Here is a 16,280-nt window from a genome sequence, read left to right on the forward strand (position 1 = left end):
AAGAAGCTTGACAAATCGAGCACTCTCTGATTGGTGAATTTTGATGCCAGTCATTTTAACAATCGCGGACTCGTTGACATAAAAAATAGACTTGGCATTTTCAGCGGCGTACCGTTTACACTACATTTTACATTTTTAGTTTTATAGTTAACAAGCATGTTTTTTTATTATTGCCTTAATTTATTTCTAATTACGTGCAATACTTAAAATTTTAATTTTCTAAAATGGAATATAGAGATTTTAAAATATTTCAGGTTGTCGTGTCCTTCTGGTGCGTCTTAAAAAGCCACACTATTGTCCCCGAAATCTGTCTGAAGTCTTTATTATTACATTGACAGTTGTGGGTGCGTGCTTCACTCCACAGACCCAACTAGTCAAATGCCGAACGCCAGTCGAGGAGCTGCAAGATGGCGCAGGCAATATTTGAGGTACTCGAAGGTAAGAATCACGCTTTTAACTCGCGAAAGTACAAATTGCAACTTTTAGTAATGCATTTTAAGATTGTGCGGCCTGTTGCTGGACTTTAATAGTTTTTTTTAATAGCACAGTCATCTCTGTCAAATGTTTTGTCAAAACACTACGTGCAATCGATTACGAAAATATTTTTGCGCATACTGTAATTGTAATAGCGTATTACAAATTAAAGTGTGTTTACTACTGGAAGAAATGTTTTTATTTATTCATTTTTTCAAGACCTTTACGCATAAAGTGTAATTCTGTCGGCCTATTTAGTTCGATGTATGGTCAATAGTCTTAAATCATATTATATAAGAGTAATCGTATTTTATACAATAAAGACATTGCATTTACTGTAACTTAATCCGAGGAGCACAATTTAAAGTTACATGTCGTTCTTGTCGGTGGAGTATTCTCTCATTTACAGGGGTTTGTTCTAAACGATGTTTATAAAAATGCAATCAATCACATACCTGTCAACCTTAGTCAATTGACCTCCCTTATTAAGCGACAATAAACCTTACAAACACAACACGCTATCTATTTACTCACAGCAAGACAGACTTTGTAGAATAAATATAACGATAACTTGTGTAAAGAAATCTAAATTATTTACCAAAAAGCAGTCATCAACTTGTAGTTATGTCTCCACTTTGCAGTACATTTAGTGTTGCTTACTATCCATAGCAGTGCAGGATTTTGCATACTTCATTAGCAATTTACAATGATGTTGTCATTTGCTACATGTGACCAAGTAGATCCAGATTAGAGACGAAATGGGCAAGAGGAGATCAGTGTTTGTTATATTCCGGTACAATCATTGTCATACAGTGTACACAAATTGAAACAATCATAAACGTATTAAATACAAAAGGCGTAGGAATTGAAAGGTATGCAAATATGACTTACCTCATTTTAGGGATGGATAACCAGACAGTACTGGCGGTCCAGTCCTTGCTGGACGGGCAAGGAGGCGTACCTGACCCGAACAACCAAAACGTCTCAGGAACGCCAACTATCCAGTCTATGGGTTTGTGAACGCACTCTAAAAAAAGCACCTTCTTTCGAACAGGCTTTACCAACCAGTGTACTATTTTGTGTTTCAAAAATGATTTACTGCATATCCTACATAATATTAGTGCAATTTTTTTACTAACAGATGACGAAGATGTATTCCTATGTGGAAAATGCAAAAAGCAGTTTAATTCCCTGCCAGCTTTCATGGCACACAAACGGGAGCAGTGTCAGTCTGGTGGCCCGTCCTTGTCCACAGTGTCTTTGGCCTCCACCAATGCTTACACACCAGTTCCCTGCATCACTTCTGGACCTCAAAATATCAACCGACAGGTAGAGAAGATACAATCCTAACAGTATATTACATTCCTACAATGTTGTTCAAAATAATAGCAGTGCAATGTGACTAACCGGGATATTTCAGGTTTTAGTATTTTTCTCATGTTACATGTCAAAAAAAGTGACCAGTAGGTGCAGTAGATTCTCAGAAGACAATCAAGACCCAGCATTCATAATAGGCACGCGCCTAAGGCTGTGCAATTGGGCAAATAGTTCAAAGGGGTGTGTTAAAAAAATGGCAGTGTCTGCTGTTGACTGTACAAACTCAAAACTATTTTGTATTTAAAAAAAAACGTAGGATTAGGCAATCCCAATATTTAGTTACATGAGAACTTCCCCAAAAATAATAATAATAAATGAACGCCGCTAAACGATTTTGTATTATCTAACAATATGACTTTCAAAATCATTAAACTTCACTTTCTGTATAATCAGTGTCAATGTCAGGCTGCTGAAGTTTCGTTAAATCCTCAAGGAGTGATGAGAGAATTCAATTTGGTCCATTACTGTAGAAACCACCAAGGAAAACAACCGATAAAGACACATCTGTGTTGCAATCTGGCACTATTCTTCACCGTATGGTTGCCCTGGCTCTGTCGTCTAGAAATATAGGGCTCACATTTTACATGACGCAGCTCTCAGTCGTATTTTCTTTCAGCGCAGTAGAAAATATGTGCTCGTCTTTGTAATCACAGTTTTGAATGGTCACATGACTCAAAAACACGCGGCACAAACAGAATTTAGCAGAACTAAAAATGACGCAGCTGAAAACAGCGTCAGGTGTGCGGAAGCACGACACAGTTGATGTTTACAGTCACTGTAAACATGCTAGATTCGATGCTAGATTCCCAACGCTGTTAAAATGTAAGAAATTGACATTAATTACTTCATTTTTATGGCTTTTTAAGCCTGTGTCTTACAATCCGGTGCGGCTTGTACAAAGAAAATACATTTAATTTTGTTCTTAAATGTAAGCATGCGCTTTTAATCAGATGAGCTTTGTAGTCCGGAATTTACTGTAGTTGAGGTGATGAAAGCCTCCCTAATGGGGATATTTCTGGATCCGGTTTCTCTGTTTATCCTGCAGGTGTCCACCTATATAACAGTCCCACCTTCACCCCTAACACACACACTGGTCCAAGGCAATGTGCTGGTCAGTGATGACATTCTAATGTCTGCCATCTCAGCTTTTACCTCCATTGACCAGCCAATGACTGGCATGCAGACCATCGTACCGGTAACACACTAGTACTAGTTGATATACGTCCCACTTAACATAAGTGAAACCATTTCAACAAACTACTTTGTCTCCTAGAGTAACTCAAGCATGCACACGACCGGCGTATCGTATCTTCAGCACCAACACCACCCTTCCCCTCCTCCTCACCACCAACTTCAACCTTCTCAAACACTTCCTCTGAGCCAAAACCTGACCCACCCGCAAGCGGCTGCACAAGCCAGCCAGCAGCTCCTCCCCCCTCCACATCTCCCCGCCAGCCACGGGAACTCAGTGGTTCAGGTCTACAGCACGCTGCCCCACATGGTCGGAGGTGGTAACGCAGAGATTCACACACTGGGTCTGCACCCATTCCATCCTGTTCAGGTGAGTGATGGTGATGAACGTTGCATGCAGTTCACGTGTCAAAACACTTGGTACAACTGAACCAAGCCTTTGATTAGCTTAAAAAATTAAATTATATCCCTGTCCAGTTTTAAGTCCCAAAACAATTTAAGTAGCTCACTGCTACCTAACATGTGTAGCCTAACTTATGCCAACAACCTGGCGTACATCTTTGTTCTTGACATATAAAGTATGATCAGATATACCAGTGACAACAGTATACTACTTTCTTAAAAAGGTTATGCTTGTTCCATCTTAGTAAGATTCAAATATAGCAACAAAAAAACAGCTACTCTCGTTGGTAACTCTCCAGGAAAAAGACGTTTTAAAATGATATATTAGATCTTATGCATAAATGTAAGCTTAAGCCAACTTTACAGACACAACGCGGCACCTATTAACTCACAGCAAGACAGACTATGTACAATAAAAACAAAGATCATTCGTGTAGACAAGTTGATTTTATATACCAGATAAACAATTATTTCAGCATCTTCCTAAGTTATTTTCCCACTTGCAGTCAGTAATTTAGACTTTTCCTTTTCTGCTGTACTAAGCCAAAATATGGCAAACACCACTACACGCAATGACCTCAATGTTAATCATTGAAAACCATACTCCTCTGACTATATTATTAAATAAAGCTCAAGAAGACTGATAAAACTATTTCACGACTTGTTTATCTAGATTGGGCACCTACTCAGTAGTGCAGGGGTTACCGATCATTTCAAAGCCGAAAGCAACTTCATTTTACAGTTAAGTGCGAAAGGTTACAAGTTGAATATGCATTTGTGAAATGAAATGATCTGCATTTATATAGCGCTTTTTAAGTCAATGAAGACTTCCCAAAGTGCTTTACAATTTGCTTCACATTTACTAATAGCGGCCGTGCAGCCATGTAAGGGGTTCAGTGTCTTACCCAAGAACACTTCGACATGTAACATGGAGGAGCCGGGATTCGAACTGCGATCTCTTGATCCCAAGCGCTCTACCTTCTGAGCTACTGCCGCCCCTTCTTAAATAACTATTTTGACTAGTTTAATATTAACAGTTGGGCGAAGGGGGACTCCGCAAACATTTAATATGCTCCTAACAAAAGGGTTGTGGACAATTACCAATACAGTATAATTAATGGGCTAATCATAAAATTACATACTCAAAGGTACTATCTGAAATTGATCATAGAAGAGAATATACCTTTATTATCATTGTTACAAAATGGGTTGAACATATTGTTACAACGAAATTGGACGTGGCACTCCAGTTTCACATTTTACTGAGAGAATGAAAAAAAAAAGATCAAAGATAATTTACACAATATTTACACAAGAAAGTGTGGGCATGTAGAGGCAGAAGATATTTACATTGGGCGTATACATACAGTTTTGGGATCGTATTAGCGGTAGTGCAAAATAGGCAACATTGTGCAAAGTAAGCATATTTTACATCTGTATGAGCTAGTGTTTTTGCAAGAGTTTGTTTTTTGTGCAGTGTGTGTTAAGGGTGGTGATGGCTCTGGGGAAGAATCGGTCTGCATGTTAAAAGTTTCTTCTAGTTAGAAATATTACCACCAATCTCTAGAGGTTAGGACCTACTTCTTTGTTACTGATCAATGTAAGGAGCTATTCATTGCATATGCATCTCTGAAAAAAATGTTAGCGTGATATTACTTGGTTGGAATTATAAGGAATGTGGCAAAAACGTCTCCCTTGAAAAAGAGCACTAGGCTGAAAAAATGTATTCCAATAAGAATTTTAATCAACGTACAGACACTGATCATGGCAAAGATTTTTTTCTATCAGTAACAAAACATACTACCAACAAGAACCTTTTATACATTTTTTTAATTTTCAAAAATCACAATGATCCATCCTTGCTAAGCAATTTTAGGAACTGGTCTGCTGGCTACCATGATGTTCTTTGAATACTGCCTAGTGTCCACATTGGTAACCCCTGCTGTATTGTACAGTGACTGTATTTAAACTCTAAACACAATTTATATGTTGTCTCGTAGATAACAAGATGTTACCAAGTGGTATTTTACCTTACTGTAAAGATAAATGAAGACCAATCTGTTATTAGTCCAGATTTTGAGTGTACTCTTTGTTGTAGGTGTCCAGCCAGTGTGCGGAGAACCAGTCATACACCACGCCATCGGTCTACAGTCCAGGAAAGCTGGGCATCAAAAGCAAGACATGCAGTGTTACAACCAACGCATCCGAGTTGGGAGAGTTTGAAAAACCTGTCGGCCATAAACGACCGCAGATTTGCAAAAAAAGCTCAGAAGGAGTAGTAGGTTAGGATGCACGTGTGAGCGATATTTCTGGTTTATTTACAATTTTTAAAAAAATTCCAACTCTTTCAACAGAGTCACTAAAATCCAAAGGACCAAACTTGAAGTGTAACTTCTGTGACAAAATCTTCTCCAAAAACTTTGATCTTCAGCAGCACATCAGGAGGTAGTTTAACCATGTATGGATTGTTACAGAAAATGCTGCCTTCTTCACAATTTAGCATTTTTTCTGGCAGTCACACAGGAGAAAAACCGTTTCAGTGCATCGTGTGTGGTCGAGCCTTTGCCCAAAAGTCCAACGTGAAGAAACACATGCAGACACACAAGGTCCTCTTAATCATTTGTCCTGACTCAACTGCAGTTATATTTTGTCAGGTTTTACAGTCTGCAATATAAAAGTCATGCAAGAAAACATGAGCTACGTAAACATATTGTCCGTCTCTTCTTATAAAAAGGTGTGGCCTGTGGGCGTGGAAACCACAGTGTCAAGACTACCAATCAACCTAAAGGCTATCCCCGTGTCAGTCAACCAGGAGAAGGACAACATAGATCGGCATCAGTGTGAAAGGGAGGAGGTGGACCCCGGGCACCAGGCAACCACAAAGGAAAATGACGCTACCCAATTTGGTACATTGCAACCTCCTTCAATGACATTATCCAGTCAGTCTGCCTTATGGACTAAAAACAGACCTACGATGTCTGTATACTGCGAGTAACACTCAGATTTGACAGGTTTGGTCTCGGAAAACCCAGAGGACACGGAGGAAAGTGCACAAGAAGCCCAGGACATCGAGGGCACCTGTGCCGAGCCCCAGAACCAAGATTGCTCTGCTCAAAACCAACAGATTGTAGTGGTGGACAGCTCTTACCAGTGCCAATTCTGCACCAGCAAGTTCAAGACTTATTTCCAGCTCAAATCCCATATGACCCAACACAAGGGGGAGCAGGTGAGCTGAACTACAGTCGTCAAAATTTTAACTTTTAGACGGACAATTCACGTTTTTTTTTCTTTATACTGTAATATAGTATTGAAGAGTAAATAATGAAGAAAAAAGAAAAAGAGAATATAATGTATCTCTTGTCAGGTTTACAAGTGTGTGCTCAAGTCCTGCTCCCAGACTTTCCAAAAACTGGATTCGTTCTTGGAGCACATCAGGACCCACCAGGAGCAGCTGACCTACCGCTGTCACCTCTGCAGCAAGGTTTTCCCTTCCCTATTTGAATTGGGAGTTCACCAGTACTCCCATTGCTTCTGCCCACAGCAGAACACACGCAAGGAAACCACATTCTACAGGTTGGTGCATTTGCAAGAACATTGCATGTGTCTGCAGCACAAAAAGTAGGTTATGGACTTGTCTGACAATATTCAAGAAATGTAATTTAGGATTGGCAGGTATTCAACAGAGTTCAGTTTTACATAATTTCAATGTCACCTCCCTTCTTCCATCGTCTCATGTATACGGTCGCTTCTTCAAAACGCCTCCTGAATTTTTTTCTACTCTTCAATTTCTTTTTATAGCTTTTGAATTTTTTTTTTCTGCTGCTACTCTTGTTTTATTTTTTTATTTTTCTTACTAACTTACCTTAACCTCTTACCGTTTCATTTCACAGAAATAGGATTTATTCTCGCCTGATTTTTTGGGGGGACAAAGCCTGCAAAAGAGCGTAGCATGGGCACCTTTGCTCGAAAACAGAGAAACAAGAGCTTGAAGCCCTACCTAGTACCTTGACAAATTTGATCACAATCTGAAAAACTATTTTATTTCACATTTTTTTCTATGGGCAGGTCTAGCCGTGCCCAAAAGTGACTATTTGGAGACCAGTACAGCTATAAAAACTACATTGGCCATTTTTTAAGTCATTGTGAAAAAGTTTTAATCCATGATTTTACACACCAGTGCGTAATAATGGTGCTTTAAAATAAATCACTGTTGGTTTTGCGCACTTTTACCTTTGGCTCTGATTTGAAGACACACCGTAAATGTGTACATATTACATTGGGCATTCATTGGCTAACAAATGTGTCAATCCACATTTGATTTAATCAATTTTAATTGATTTCTCAACTCAGAAATGTCAACATTACAGTAAGTTAAATCTGATCTCTGCTATAAAATTCCACCGGGACGAAGAATATCATCTGATTTGCTACAGGTTTCCAAACCATCAGAGAAGTGTGGTAATGAATGCTGAAATTGCCCGGAAGAAACGTCAAATGAAAAAAAAAAAAACAACAACAACAACCTCAGACTGATAGACGGCAAATTGTAAAGTTTTTGTTAAAAAAAAAAAGTTAGTGTCCGAGATCAGTTTAAACCACAGCTGTTCAAGAAGATTGAAGACCTGGACGGACTCATAAACAACTGAACACACATCATATTGGATTATCTTTTTTCTGCTTATTTTTTTCACCTCTTCTTTTTATATATATATATATATATATATATATATATACCGGAGCCAAATCCCCCTGGTGGGAGGTGGCTAAAGTCAAGAACACATTCCTGACTCTTTCTGGGAGATCGATACAGAGGAGCGGATTCCCAGCCCCCTCGCTCAACCAAACTGATGTGTTGGGAGTCATTAGGTGACCAAACCCCCCAATTCCAACCCCTAATGCCGAGCGCCAAGCAGGGAGGCAATGAGTACCAATGTTGTAAGCCTGTAGGTATGACTCGGCCGAGGCTTGAACCAGCGACCTCCCAGTCTCAGAGCGCGCGCCCTACCCCCAAGGCCACCGAGCTGATAATTTAATTGGATAATTTAATTCGAAAAAAAAAAACGTTTAAAAAAAAATTATATACATATACATATATATATATATATATATATATATATATATATATATATATATGTATATATATATATATGTATATATATATGTGTATATATATATGTGTGTATATATATTATATGTATATATTAATATATATGTGTGTATATATATATATGTGTATATATATATTTATTTATTTTTTTAACAAGACTTTTGGATTATTCCCCTTTCTTCGGAAATGATTAAACATCATACCACCTGATTAAGAAGACAATAAAGAAAACAATAAAAAAAAATATCGACAGCTTAAGACTTTTAATGTGATTTTGTGATGATGAAATCCAACTGTTATAAATCTATGACAAAATACCTCCTGTAATTAACCTTTTCATTTTTCAATAATTGAAAAAGGATCTTACTCTTGCCTTGACTCAGACCATTCATTTTAAACTAGCCATCTTAAATTCAACAGAGCAGAGATACTTCCCAAGTAAAGTTCTAGATTATCTCTTCTTTCTCAGCCTTTCCATTTAGCTAAAGTTGCAACTCGAGGATATAGCTTTTCAAAAAGATTCTTTCCATTTTTGCCAAAAAGGAAATTCCTTAGCACACTTTTTTTTAAGAAAGTGCATAGGGGCAGAAGCTCTAGCACCACATACAGTTGTCTATTTCTGCACACTATTGATCAAATATCTTAATCTTCGGCTGAGGTTTCTTTTTGTTGTTGTTTCTGCTCATTTTTCAGGTGTGCAAAATGTCAAAGCAAGTATTCTACCCAAGAAGCCCTTGAGCAACACCTTCTGACTGCCTCACACAACTTTCCATGCCCACATTGTCAAAAGGTATAACGCATACAACACACACACAGCTCTTTTTTACTATTCTCTCCCTCTCTCACATGCAATATTTTCCCTTACTTTTCTTCCACTAAAACATGGGTGAAATTGAACGCTTAGTACAATGTTATTCCTCGATTCCATTATTGTAGACTGTCATACACACCAGCAGGAAACAAATAACTGGTGTGACTAGATAGCTGTAATCAGGCCCAGAGTGGGCCCCTTTTTCAGCCCGGGAGTTTTATATGCAAAGCCGGCCCAGATAACCATAGAGGTGGAATTTGAAGGAATGGAACTGCTCTTATGATGCATTTTTATTGGAAGTATTTCAGAGATACAGTGAAGAAAATGAGTATTTGAATTTTCTGGAGTTTTCTTTAGTTTATCTCTCTCACAGTGGACATACACCTACGATGAAAATTTCAGACCCCTCCATGATTTCTAAGTGGGAGAAATATCAAAATAGCAGAGTGTTTTCTTCACTGTATGCTGATAAGTTAGCAGAAAACACATTACCATTTGAATTCAAAGGAAAATTATAAAAAGATTCTGACATAGATGAAAACATATTTACCTATGTACACATCAATTCATTTGGAATTAAAATTGCATTTGCCTTCTCAACAGATTGTTAGGCTTTACACTAAATTAATAACTCTTAAGAAGTAGCTTCACTTCACACATTTGAAGTCGGCTATACTTAAAACATCAATATCCTCCTAAGCAAAGCACTGGTCTCCACAACTTGGTTGATGACAATGTCATTGTCTACAGACACGAGACTTTCCATTTCATTGTTCATCAGCATGAAGTCCTCTAGAGCACAGGTGTCAAAGAGGCGGCCCGTGGGCCAGATAAGGCCCGCTAAGGGATTGGATCCGGCCCGCAAGACAACACTCAGAGAAGCGCAAGAGAAAAACAAGCTGCAGGTTGAAATATGTCCACTTGATGTTGCCAAAGCCTGGTGCCTCTCACAACGACACTGTACTTGTTTTTTATTTCTCTCTCTCTCTCTCTCTCTCATTTTTGTCTCTCTCTCTCTCTCTCTCTCTCTCATTTTTGTCTCTCTCTCTCATTTTTTTGTCTCTCTCTCTCATCTTTGTCTCTCTCTCTCTCTCATCTTTGTCTCTCTCTCTCTCTCATTTTTTTGTCTCTCTCTCATCTTTGTCTCTCTCTCTCTCTCTCATCTTTGTCTCTCTCATCTTTGTCTCTCTCTCTCATCTTTATCTCTCTCATCTTTGTCTCTCTCTCTCCCTTTCTCATCTTTGTCTCTCTCATCTTTGTCTCTCTCACTCCCTTTCTCATCTTTGTCTCTCTCTCTCTCTCTTTCTCATCTTTGTCTCTTTGTCTCTCTCTCTTATCTTTGTCTCTCTCTCTCTTTGTCTCTCTCTCTCTCTATTTTTCTCTCTTTGTCTCTCTCTCTCTCTCCCTTTTTTCCCTTTGTCTCTTTTCTCTCTCTCTCCTCATACCCTTCGCGCTTTTTCTCTTTTCTCTCCTTCTGTCTCTCTATTTCTCTTGGGATTTCTTTCTTCCTCTCCCTTTCCTTTCCCCTCTCTCACGACTTCTCTTTTTATCTCTTTTGTTTCTCACACTCTCTCCCTCTCTTTGTCCCGCCCTCTCTCCTTTTCCCTCCCTCTTTCTTTATTTCTTTACCTCTCTTTTTCTCTCTCTTTAATCTTCAAGTCCGGCCCCCGACAGAATGTTTGTTCTATCGTGTGGCCCCCGAGTTAAAATGAGTTTAACACCCCTGCTCTAGAGGATCCCGAGACAGTGAGTTTCTTAGTCTAGTTTTCACACATTTTAAAGCGGAGAAGCTGCACTCACTTGCATCCTAAGTACAGGAAAGGCTCAAGAGGAACCTTTATGTAGTCCAATGACATTGTAGGCAAACTGAGAGTACCTGTTTTTTCTTTTCTTTTTTTTCCCAAGCTTTTTTCCTCTAATTTTTGTCCTGTTCTTTTCCTCATTCTTTTGATTGTTATAGCCTTTTACTTATTTTTTTCTTCCTTTATTATTGTTTCTTCTTTTTTCTCTTTTTGCCTTTATTTTCTCCTCTGTCGTTTCTTTTTAAGCTTTATTTGTCCCCAAAAAGTATTTTTTTTTTGCATAAAGTTACCTCATATTTTTTTAATATGGGGATAAAAGCAACAACAACAAAAAAATCTGAAGAGGATTTTAGGAGCCGAAATAGACGGCTCTTTTTAGTGAGCCGAGTTGAGCGAACAACGTCTCAAAAAACAAGACTTCCCATCACTACGATCTTATGAGTGAGAGGTGCAGTAAACTGCATCCTACTAACTTCTCGATTAGTTACTCCTGCATTGGCTATTATTAAATGTTGATCGCATATATTACCGCAACAAACATCACTTGCAGAGCATTCTTTGGTATCTCATAAATTGAAGCGGTCAGTGGAGTTTTAAGAAAAAGACAGATTATACTACAGTACAGGATACGCAGGTTTGACGAAGTACAAGCTAGGGCACTCCCGAACTTCTTTGTTATAAGAGGCTTGTGTGCCTTACTCCTCCCCCTATGCATTACAGAGGATCAGGACAGTTTTTATCTAGAACATACACATACACATAGATAAAGGAGCAAAGTGGAGGGAAAGGGAAAGCAATGGAATCTATCCTTGGTACATGTAAAGTTGAAGCTGTCCTTAAGAGTTTCAAGAGAAAGTTCTGTTATGTGCTCATAAAATAATTTTTGTCCAAAAAACAAACCAAGAAAAATGTGATTTGACAACATGGTGAAAAAAAATAAAAGATTGAAATGTGTGTACTCAGGTGTTCCCGTGCGAGAGGTACTTCCGACGCCATCTCCCTACTCATGGCGTTGGTGGGAGGTTCAAGTGTCACATCTGCAAGAAAGCGTTCAAGACTGAAAACTACCTCAAACTGCACACTAGGATTCACTCAGGTGTGTACAATGCATTAGGAGTAATGTCACCAATTTACTACTTACGTATGTGACAAAATCCTATGTACGTAGGGTAAAAATTTACTTTTGATGTCAATGGAGAACGGCGTACGGCATTGTTTTAGCTTCTGAACAATTCATTGTTTTTAGTGAGGTAATACTCCCAGTTAAATGCCTCTTAATTTCCTAGGGGAGAAGCCATACAAATGTTCAGTGTGTGAAGCCACTTTTAACAGGAAGGACAAACTCAAGCGACACATGCTCATCCATGAACCCTTCAAAAAATACAAGTGTCCTTTCAGGTGGGGGAATACAATAAGATGCAGCTTATTTTGGTCCTGATGTTTATTTTTATGAGTGGGTCTCCTTACGTTAGTCTTTTTTCTATTTCAACTAGAACTCATGTAGGTTGCACCAAAGAATTCAACAGACCAGACAAGCTGAAAGCACATATTCTCTCGCATTCAGGTCAGTATATATATATATTTTTTTTTTTTTTTACTTTGGCTCTATTGCACATGTGTCCTGTACCATACTGTGTTAACTACAAAATGAAAACATACTGAAGATCATAGATTCATAGATTCTTTCCTCACTTCACAAGTGCAAAGAAAAAAATAATCTGCCACCAGCAAATCATTTTAAGACTTATTTTACATCATTTTAACTTGTTTACTAATGGGGAAAGTAATCCGACATTTAAAAGATTAGTTTTCTGGTTTTCATATAAAAACAAGGAGAAATGTATTAAAATAATAGAAACACTACTTAAAGTCAGCAAAATCTTCCGATAAAACAGCAGTAGGTCCATTTGCAAGTTTGAGTATATCCTCCCCATTTTACTGAAAATATTTAAATCTTAAAGGGACATTGTGTATTATTGCCTCAATGTGTTGAAAAAACTCAATTCAATAAAAAACGAAATTAATTTGAATAATAAGCAAAATCATATTAAATATAATGTTAATGAGCACTTTTTCAACAATCAGTAGGATGCAGAAATTTGGATTTATTTTATATGAGTCTCACCTAGAGTGATCAGATATAATATTCAACCATCTTGCGTGTCAAAAAAATAAAAACCTTGCTAAGGGCTGCCTTAAAACCAGAGAAAAATAATGTGGTGGCAGTAGCTCAGGAGGTAAAGCACTCGTCTTAGGATCATGTGGCCACAGATTTGATTCTCGGCTCCTTCATGTTATGTCGAAGTGTCCTTGGGCAAGACACTGAATCCCTAATGCCTCCGATAAGCCGGCTTTGCATGGCTGACACTGCTATTGGTATGTGAGCGTGTGTGAATGGGTAAGTGTGAAGCATATTGTAAAGCACTTTGGGAGGTCTTCATTGACTTGAAAGGTGCTATATAAATGCTGACTATTTAAATTTACATTCAACGGTGCGGTTTGGTCAGTTTGAATCTCATAGTTTGTCATCTTTGTACCTTATTGTGTTTTAAGTGCCTTGTTGTGTGCACCTCATGGATTGCTCAATTGCACAGATTAATATAATTTTGCTCACTTTAGGTGAGTTAAAAGGCAAATGTATTTTTCTTATTATACCAAAAATATCTGAATCTTAAAATGGGAAAAATATTTAGAATAAGGAAAATGATCTGCCAGCGTACCAAAGGAAATTAACTTAAAACATACCATGTGTTCCACAAGAGTTTTTAAAATGTTTTAAGTGGACTTTTTTTCAGTGTGCTTGGTGTCCATGGCATGCCTACGTTCTGATTATTTCTCATTCCATTGATGCCCCTTACCTCTAGGACTCAAGCCCTTTAAGTGTGTGTTCTGCCAGAAGGCGTTCAGTCGCAGGGCTCACATGCTTGAGCACCAGCAGTCGCATACGGACAACTATCGCTTCCGCTGCTCTACCTGCAATAAAGGCTTCTCCAGACAGAGTTACTACAGAGACCACAAATGTTCAGCGGCTGGAAAGACGCATAATGGCGAGACAGCGGTACAGGACGCAGAGAAGGACAGAGGGGACACGCGAACCAGAACAAGGGGCTGCAGTCGTTTTACAAGGCAGGCGAGTTTGAGGACCAGCAGACATGAGGACAGCGAAGGTGATATCGAGGGGGCAGATGGTGAGGGAGAGCGGGACTCAACAGATGAAGGCAGTGGAGCTGCGTTAACCATGGCTGCCATTGGAGTAGAAGGGCTTGAAGAGGATGCATCGCAGTAGATATTTACAGCCACATCAGAACTCATTTCATCTTATGCTCTATGGGAGTTTAAAATAATCTATTTTAAGTAGTGTATACTTGATGTGCAATAATTATATAGTTTTACATTAAAACTTTGCAACAAATTGTTAATATGGCAAACTCTCTGTGTGGTGTGTGTGGAACAGGTAAAGATTGTTTATATGGCATATTAAAATATACTAAGAGTTTCTTTTTAATACATAATTGTAGTTTAGAAACTGTCCACCTGCACACAGTTTGGCCCAATCCCATTTCTCTCACTCGGCCCTGAGGACCCTCCAGTGAGGTCCCTCGAAGAGGAGTGCCCTCCGCGAGTGAAGTGCAAAGCGGAGACGGTTTGGACAAGACTTGCAAGGTTCCACCCCTGTCCAGGAGATGGCGGTAATATTAATTGGCTGTAGACCTCAGTGACGTATTGGTCTACGTCACATGTAAACAACTCGAGTCTCAACCTGTAGTGTGTCAGTTGGAGAGTTCGTGCAACGTTAAAAATGCCCGCTACTGCTGTGTTATTACCGATTGCCTGAAAGCTAATCATCTTTTCCGTGTCTCCAATCAACGGAGGAGAAATGTGCTATACTGAAGACAGCTTCGGCGCTATGTAGTGCTGATTCATCTTTACAAGGTACGTACACTCATTAAAAAAAATTGACCCGTTCGGTCAAATACAGTAAGAGTTAACATACAATGCACGTTCACATAATACCCTATGTTTGTGTAGACATAAATGGCAATCTACTTATTAGTATCTTAATGCCATTTTATGACATATAGTAGGGGTCTTGAATCTGTGACATGACGAAACGTAAACAAACACAAGAACAGTCCACCTGACCCTTTAGCTGACATAATATCGTCACCAAACTTCCCTGTACGACCCAAAAACCTTAGTTCATAAGGAATTTAATTCAAAAGAGTTGTCATTGGATATAAAAAAGGTGCTTGATTGCTGTTGTTTGGTCATGATTGTTTTCTGTTGTTGGTGTCATGGGATTTGTTCAGACCAAAAAAGACAATCGACTTTGGCTTGGACAGATCTATTGACACTAACAAAGATATCATATAATGAAATTGTGAATATGCTTGATTGCAAATAGGATTTTCGAGAAGGGTTGTTCAAACCCTCACATTGTGTTTGCTGTTAATAACATCATATTGGAATATAATATTGTGAATGTGCTTGATTGCTGTTGTGATTGTCATGATTGTTTTTTTTGTTATTAGTGTCAATAAATTTGTTCAAACCAAAAAAATTTCAACATTTTTTCATGATGCTTACATCACAGTTAAAGCGGTCTTTTTCTTTTCTATGCCCACATTTATGTCTAAAATGTTTGTTTTCTATTGTGTTCCAGAGTGGCTGTCCCATAAGCATGGACAGGTTGGACAGGAATGTTCCCATCCTGTGCTTATGGTTGGATGTGGAGTCAGAACTCATTCAGGACTTAAGGTTGAGCAAGAAGGTTATGTGGGCCCTGCAGGAGCTGCTAAAGAGGGAACAGGGCCATGGCTGGAGGTCCTGATCTACGTGTACTGGCTGGCCCACGCTCTGTCCTACCGTGTGGTGTCACGGGTCTTCAGGGTTCCCAGGTCCACCGTACAAAGAATTGTCCACAGTTAATATGGAATAAATTGCCCAAAAGCCATATTTTAGGCTCTTTAAGTCAGACCCACATTTGCATTATGTGCTTTTCTGCATTACTATTCAATAAACATCTTCATTTTGAGTAACACCTTGGTGGTTTATTTCATAATGATGTGAGATACTGCGTGTGAACTATGTGACTGTTGGACAGAAAACAACTACA

General features: G+C 38.7%; 1 protein-coding gene across 3 annotated transcripts; it reads left to right on the top strand.

The window, feature by feature from the left end:
* Window positions 1–146: 146 nt before the first annotated feature.
* On the top strand, window positions 147–16,203 carry znf341 (zinc finger protein 341). Of its 3 annotated transcripts, XR_015850021.1 has the most exons (17): window positions 147–438; window positions 1,376–1,486; window positions 1,616–1,803; window positions 2,897–3,046; window positions 3,125–3,412; window positions 5,543–5,726; window positions 5,799–5,889; window positions 5,960–6,050; window positions 6,179–6,383; window positions 6,456–6,670; window positions 6,809–7,017; window positions 9,245–9,341; window positions 12,128–12,260; window positions 12,451–12,562; window positions 12,658–12,728; window positions 14,029–15,097; window positions 15,828–16,203. XR_015850021.1 is itself a non-coding variant. In XM_088331606.1 (16 exons), the coding sequence occupies exons 1-16, from the start codon at window positions 408–410 to the stop codon at window positions 14,448–14,450; spliced, it is 2,598 nt and encodes an 865-aa protein (XP_088187732.1). In that variant the 5' UTR covers window positions 147–407; the 3' UTR covers window positions 14,451–16,203. The 3 variants fall into 3 exon arrangements, 2 of the variants coding, with proteins under 2 accessions (XP_088187732.1, XP_088187734.1); XM_088331606.1 differs by having other exon boundaries at window positions 14,029–16,203; XM_088331608.1 differs by having other exon boundaries at window positions 148–438; window positions 6,179–6,350; window positions 14,029–16,203.
* Window positions 16,204–16,280: the final 77 nt, after the last annotated feature.

The sequence above is a fragment of the Urocampus carinirostris genome, chromosome 3 (genome assembly GCF_059441175.1).
Source record: "Urocampus carinirostris isolate Australia breed hairy pipefish chromosome 3, RoL_Ucar_1.0, whole genome shotgun sequence".
In the NCBI taxonomy this organism is placed as follows: domain Eukaryota; kingdom Metazoa; phylum Chordata; class Actinopteri; order Syngnathiformes; family Syngnathidae; genus Urocampus; species Urocampus carinirostris.

Coding starts and splice junctions, on each gene's coding strand:
- znf341 (XM_088331606.1), top strand. CDS start 408: ATGGCGCAGGCAATATTTGAGGTACTCGAAG. Junction 5,890..5,959: donor CTTCAGCAGCACATCAGGAG/GTAGTTTAACCA, acceptor TTTTTCTGGCAG/TCACACAGGAGAAAAACCGT. Junction 12,261..12,450: donor GCACACTAGGATTCACTCAG/GTGTGTACAATG, acceptor TTAATTTCCTAG/GGGAGAAGCCATACAAATGT.